Genomic DNA, 7,171 nt, shown 5'->3' with positions numbered 1-7,171 from the left:
GTATACTGTGTTTCAGTTTCCTTAGAGCATTTATAACAGGGCCTAGTCTGGTAAGGACGATCTGAGGATTTCTTTTTATTATCTGAAGAAGTTGTGATAAGTAACAGCACATACCTTACCCAGCGAGTGGTCCAACACTCCCTGGTCCCTGCCAACTCAGCCTGCTCTGCAGTGTGGAAGGCCACATCTGTGTTTACACTGACACAGAGAACCCAATTGTGTGGTGTCACAGGACGACCAGCCACTGCCATGACAGAAGGGCTGCCCTTGAGAATAATGCTGGGGAAAGCTGCTCTGAGAAGTGCTATCACTACAGAAGCCTGTGTGAACACACAACCCTTTCATAACTCAGAGATCTGAAAATAAGCATAAACAAACATGATTGTAAATTTCATATTCTTTATGGTGGACAGTCATCACTTGCCCCAACAGCCATCTGAAGCCAATAGTCCAGGTTATTAAAAATCACAAAGTTGTACAAGTGTTCTCCTCCTTTCCAGAAACCGTGTTCCTTTTCTCTCCATGAAACGGGGCTGTCTGCAAAGCCTTGCACTGACAACGTGATCCACGGGGCTAACTTTGGTTCATCAAAGTAGTGGCTGAAAGAAAAAAATCATTCGTTAGAGACAGGTGAGCAAAGGCCATATTAAAAAAAAAAGTATCTGTCATGTAGCAATGAAGCTGAAATTTTTACTTAATTTATAAAAATGAGAAGATGTAACTTCCTGATACCATACCATAAATTCCATAAAGATTAAGTAATATCACATAAACAGTAGTGTCCATATTTATTGTGGAAGACTATGTACTTAACAGAACCAAAACCAAAACTACTTCACAGGGTGGGTCAGAACAGTTTTCCTCCCACCAACAGTGCCACCCTCAACCTCTGGTCATTGAAACAAAGCAGAACAGATTCCACAGAATTTTCTAAAGCTGGCCTTTCTAATTTAGAGAATCAAAGTGAAAAAAATCAAAGTGCAAAATTAATAAATGTAAGAAAAGGATGTTAGGTGTAAAAAAGAAAACCCTGCAGACTTAAATCACAGACATTTCAAAGAAAGATTGAGATGGCATGCTTATTAAACAGGATTATGGGGCCGGCAAGATAGCTCAGTGGACTAAAGTGTCTGCTTAAGCAAGGGCAGGCAAGCATAAGGACCACGGTTTGATCCCCAGCACCACATGCTGTGCCACTCCCACCCCTAGGGTGGGCTGAGCCAGCCAGAGTGATTAATAAAATGCCAAGTATTATATAGAATAATACAGGTTTTGTATTGGGAGTGTATTATATAAACCAAATGTGTACACTGTGTTTGGACATTCATGTTCCCCATAGAAAAGACCAAATTGGGCATAATTTTTTTTTTTTTTTTTTTTTTTTAATGTATTTGGTTGCTGGGGCCAGGGAGATAACTCGGTGGAATAAGTGGTTTTTGGGATTATAGGCGTCCACCACTACGCCCAGGCTCTGGCCGGCTCAGCCCGCCCTAGGGGTGGGACTGGCACAGCATGTGGTGCTGGGGATCAAACCGTGGTCCTTATGCTCTTACATTTATTCATCATAGGCTTTCAGCACTGGAACTTATCTTAGATATGATTTAGATCCAGAGATGATCAACTCTTTTCCACTCCAGTTCAGAATTAAAGATTTTACAATACCTAGAGGAGATCCCAATTTGTCCCACGAATGTTGCTATGTTTTTAAGAGATATTACAATTCTGCACCCCAAAGGGCCCAAGAGAGTAGAACCTGGAAGACAAGCAGTTTGTGCCCAAGGAGCAGTAATGAAGCTCTGCCTTCCCTTCTCATATGGACAAGAACTTGGCAACAGCATTTTCCTACCAGAAAGGAGAGTTATGCCATTTCTGACAACATTACTGCACTTGGAGCTCAAGCAAGGAAACAAATGGGAAGCGCATGTAAGTAAGGCCCTGCGGGGGAACACGGCACTGTGGCACTGACCAGCCACGTGTAAAGGACAGAAATGGCACTCACCGCAGCTGTTCCAGGAGAACACAGATCTTCTCTGGGAGTATGAAACCAGTGACTGTACACAAACAAGCCTTTGTCACCACTGTGCTTGGCTGGGGACAGCAACAGGTTGATATGAAGTTATTAGGCTCATTATTTCTGTTACAGAAAGAGAAAGAAGAAAAGATAATTATATTCATTACATAATCACATCTGAAGGATTGAAAGTTCAGCTAGACACAAGCAGCAAGCTAGAGCCCTAACAACGCAGAGACCCGGATGCCCACAGGTTCACATCGCAGAAGACGGCGCCAAGCCAGTCGAAGAGCTCCGGAGCACTGCAGGACCCCTCCGGCTCTCCGTGGAGCTTGCTGCTCCGCAGCTCCGGGCACTGCAGATTTCTCAGTGTGCTCATTGCCACTCTGGGATGCCGCTCTTGAATCTGGTACTTGGAAAAGTATGACATCAGCGTCGACTCTTCTGTACCTTAAAACATACGATATAAAACTATGTCAAAGTTGTAAGCAAGTTCAGTGAATCCCCCAAACCACTGTAAACCCCCTTGAGAGTTATGGGGAAGCAAGCAGAACCAAGTAAAATGGAGGTTATGCAAAGTTGGACTCAAAATCACTTCGTCCTCCTTAGAAAGGCACAATGCTTTGATTGGGTCGAGACCAGTTTCATTTGCTCTAAGAAAATTTCATCCTAACATATGAAACCCAAAGTGTGAATAACAGTAAATGGATGCTACCGAGGGAGAAGCATGTTTGCAAATCTCTAGAGGAAATCGAAGAGGAACAGAACGACAACAGAATCCCATGAAGCATGCCTTTGAATACTCAGTAAAATCAAGTCTTCTCTGAGATGCCTGCGTAGCTGCAGGCCTTGGAAGGCAGAAACGGTCCCGCCAGAGCAGAGGGCAGGCTTGCTCACTGTTCAGTGCTAACAACAATCCTTCCCTCCTTGACAAGTTGGGCAACGAGCTTACTGCCCATGATAGAAGGTCTGGGTTCCCAAGGCCCCGGTCCTCGCCTATGATGGAACCCACTTGGTGTCACTCTCTGGGTATGGCAATGTGGTGAGCTGGGGCAAATGCTGATTCTCTATGTGGTGGCTAATTTTAGATATTAACACGATCGGATTAAGGGCTAACCATAGAGGTGGTAAAGCATTATTTCAAGGGCCTTTATGAGGAAATTCGCAGAGAAAACTGGCATACAGGTCTTTCCTGCCAAGGAGGGAAGATCCACTCTCAAGGCAGCAGGGCACCATCCAACTGGCTGTGGGCCTGGACAGAAGAGAAAGGCAGAGGAAAGACTAATTTACACCATCGAGCTGGGACAGCCAGCTTCTCTTGCTCATGGATGTCAAAATTCCAGGTTCTCTGGCCTTGGGACTACGATTTGCACACTGGCCCTCTGGTTCTCAGGCTTTGGCCTTGGGCCATTAGCTTGCTGGTTCTGAGGCTCAGACAGCGACTGACATCCCTGTTCCCCTGCTTGCAGATGGCTTACCATGGGCTTCACAGCTTCCACAGCTGCACAAGCCAGTTCACCTAATGCCCTCCTGAGTCCCCAGCCAGCCAGCCATCTCCTATCAGTTCTGTCTCTCTGGAGAATGCTAACACTCTGCTTGCTATTTCTGTGAGGAATTATGTCCTTTGTTTCTGCCCCAGAAGTTCCATGTGTTCTACCAGCATTTGAGACTTTTTACAATTTCTGAAAATTACTAAAAATAATAATTAGGAGGCTCAGGAAGAGAAGGCTATTCAGAACCCACTGCATAGACATCCTCATTTAAGGCTTCATATGACTGAAACTCAAGTAAATCTCTTTACCATCTCTTGCACCTACCATAGGCAGGAGAGGCACCAAAGGATTACAGAAGTTAGACACATGGAAGTAACCTGGACCTCCAGGAGTCAGACAGCAGGTGTATTTCCAAAAACAGCCTGCTATGCGTTAGGTCCAGAATGTCTCCCCAGACCTCATGTTCCGAGGTGGGGCCTTTGCTAGATGACTGGACCATGTGGCCACTAAAGACCATTCACTAGAGCTCAGTAGCTGAGTGTCCTCTTAGGAGGAGGAGTGTAGTTACGGGCTAGTCACAGGCGGCCTGACAGGGTAGGTGCATCTCCTTCCCTGACTCTTCCCTTCTCTCTCTGCATCCTGGCCACCACTGTGTGAGCAGCCTTTTGGTTCTTCTGCCACGCCAGTTTTGCCTTGGGGTTGGCCAAATGGGGCCTGAAAATATGAGACAAAATAGACTTCTCCTCCTTTCAGTCGTGAGTGTTGGACATTGTACCCAGCAATGCAACAGGGACCAAGACACAGACCTACACATTTCCCTGCCCCCAAAGGAGACTAGAACATCATCATACTTTTTAACGATTTCACTCATTATAATCGTGAAATTGGCCAAAAATACATTTTTAAAAGAATCAGTGTGTGCAACTATAAGCGGATTAACATACAATGTATTCTTCATACCTGTCTGATGCCAAGCCAAAAGAAAATCAAATTTCAATGGCTTCTTTTCTTTCAAGCACCAAGATACTCTTTCATACTTCTTGGAATCCAGGTTAAGGGATAAATCCACCAAATCAATGGGAACAACTTTAAAAAAATGGAAAAAGGAATATGTATTTCATTAAATATACAGAGCTTACACTGTAGAGAAAGTGTTACATTAAAGTCAGAAATCTGGGAAATTCTAAGAATTATTTTGTTCTTGTTCTATTGTTTACCAGATCAGAAATACTCCTTCCGGGGGTATTTCTCGCACTAAAAACTAGTACTAAGAAATGTTTCAGATTCATACTTCTCTAGGTCAAAGACCAAGGACACCTGGGATGTGCTAGCACATGCCTTTAACCCTAGCTACATGAGAGGTTGGCACAGATGGATCCCAAGGTCAAGGCCAGGCCCAACAACTTAGATGGTCCCAAAATGAAAAATCAAAAGGGCTGGGGATATAACTCAGTGGTACAGCCCCTAGGTATGCTCTCCAGTACCACAGACAGATAGCCAGACAAACTTATTTCTTAAAAAAGACCAGGGTCACAAGTCCTCAGGAGTTCCATTCCAATCTGCTTTGGGACCTAGAAGTCTTGACTACTGATGTCCACACCAGATACAGTCACCAGAATTATACTGCTTCACTCATGAGCAAATTTCTACTGCTAATCATAAAGATTTGAGGAAATTATCTATTAAGAACATGTTGAAGACTGTTCTGTTGGATTCATTACTTGAAATTTTTGACCCAACACATGCATCTAAACATATGTCCAATCCACTCATCTTTATAGAATGCTGCTTGAGGGAAAGAGAAAAACAAAGCTAGAACTGACGGATTCTCTTTGAAGCCTAACCAGTAATTCGAGTCAAAAGTTTTAAAAACAAAAAAGAGCCCTATTTTTCTGAACAGAGATTAGAGGTAATTCAACCATTTAAATTTAAACTGCTACACCAACATTACTGGATTGAAAACACTAATGAAGGTACATGGTACTTACTAAATTTCATAATTTTCCTGCCAGAATACTGAGATGGACGACCTTGAAGTCCAGTTTCTTCATAAGTGTCTTTATCCAGTGATAAAATTAATTTCCCTACAATTAATCAAATAATTTCCATTAAAGAGATGCTAAACACATGACACACTGTCTTAAGAACACAAGGCAACCAAAGAATTTGACGTTTGTAATAAACTGCATAATACATGGACACTATAAATAGTATTGAAGGGGAAAAATCAGTATTTTAAATACAAGCCTGCCCAGAGTGCCCACCAAGACCAAGCAGACATGTCCAGCAGGCCTGATAACAGAACAGTTCTTCCTCTGTGTAACCCCTGACTCCACTGCCCATATTTAATTGATGGCCTTGCAATATAACTTAAAATGTAACAGGACATTTCTTCTTCCATATAACCCACATTTTGTGTAACTGATGGCCTTACAATATAACTTGAGATGTTCAAACACCTTCAGCACCCCGAGGCTACACAGCCTTCCAGTCATATGTACCAAATTTACCTACATATTTTCCTGCTCACTTTCCCTTCAAAAGCCCTGAAAATTCCACCAGGCAGGGCTCTGACTCTTTAGGAGAAATCCTAGTCAGAAGCCCACCAATGTAATAAACTGCCTCCTAATCTCCCTTGGTGCAGTTTTTCCCATGTTTGATCTGTTTTCTACAATAGTAGAACTAAAAATAATCTAAATTTCAAGTAAAGAAGAAACAGTTACACAAATATGGTATATTTCAAATATCTTTAAGACATCAACAATTGTAAGTTAAGGGCTGGCCAAATAGCTCAGTGAATTAAAGCACCTGCAAGCAGGCACAGGGGCCGGGGGCTCAATCCCTGGGCCTGCCATGCTGGACTGGCCCTTGGGGCACGCTGAGACTGGGCATGGTGGCGCGCACTTGTAATCCCAGCTCTTGGGAGGCTGTAAACAGGAGAATCACTAGGAGTCTGATCTAGCAGTGAGACCCTGAACACCCTGTAGATGTTTCCTAAAATACAGAAAAAAAAAAAAAAAACAATTGCAAGTTAGAACTCTTTGCACTGTATTACCGTTTAGATCAGTGATTCCCAAAACTTTCCTGTGCTCAGAGGCAGGGCTCTGGAAGGTGACTGTATCATGGAGAGCTACAACTGAATGTGACATTAGCAGGCGGGGTCTGGTGGGAAGAGACAGGTCTCCACAGGCATGACCCAGAAGAGCTTTCTCCCTTGCCAGCTCCTCTCTCTTCTGCTTCCTGGCCACCATGACTTGAGCAGGTGGCCTCTCCCTGGCTCTTCTACCTTGCCTTGGAGCCAGCTGGCCATGGACTATATAGCCCTATACTAAAATACAGATCTTTTCCTTTAATTTGTGGGTGTCGGGTTCTGTGTCAGTGACAAAAGAATGATTAAGACACATGGATCGGAAACATGTCTATGATATGCAGCTTGAAGAAAAAAAGGACACTGATTAATTGCACAGTAAAATAAAATTTATGCTAAAAAGAATATGTATTTATAAATTCATAGAAAATATAAACACTATACATCAAACTTAATGGTCACTTCTAAGAACAAGAGTGAGTCTGCAGGGTTGAAGGACCTTCACTTTATATAGATCTGTAGTCAAGCAATGGCCGTGACTCATCCTCATGTCAGACACTGACAAAAGGATCTACAAAG

The 7,171-nt window shown here is 43.2% G+C and overlaps 1 protein-coding gene across 1 annotated transcript in view; it reads right to left on the bottom strand.

The window, feature by feature from the left end:
- Positions 1-369: 369 nt before the first annotated feature.
- The window catches only part of Rpp40 (ribonuclease P/MRP subunit p40), an 11,532-nt gene continuing 4,730 nt past the window's right edge, over positions 370-7,171 (bottom strand). The window contains exons 3-7 of the mRNA XM_012514073.2: positions 5,493-5,588; positions 4,465-4,590; positions 2,263-2,461; positions 2,000-2,134; positions 370-599 (exon numbers count right to left, since the gene is read on the bottom strand). Coding sequence (XP_012369527.2) covers positions 401-599; positions 2,000-2,134; positions 2,263-2,461; positions 4,465-4,590; positions 5,493-5,588 — 755 coding nt within the window. The 3' untranslated portion in view covers positions 370-400. The remainder of the gene's footprint in view (positions 600-1,999; positions 2,135-2,262; positions 2,462-4,464; positions 4,591-5,492; positions 5,589-7,171) is intronic.

Source organism: Octodon degus, unplaced genomic scaffold (genome assembly GCF_000260255.1).
Source record: "Octodon degus isolate 3935 unplaced genomic scaffold, OctDeg1.0 scaffold00023, whole genome shotgun sequence".
NCBI lineage: Eukaryota > Metazoa > Chordata > Mammalia > Rodentia > Octodontidae > Octodon > Octodon degus.
This window is presented reverse-complemented; position numbering and strand designations above follow the sequence as displayed.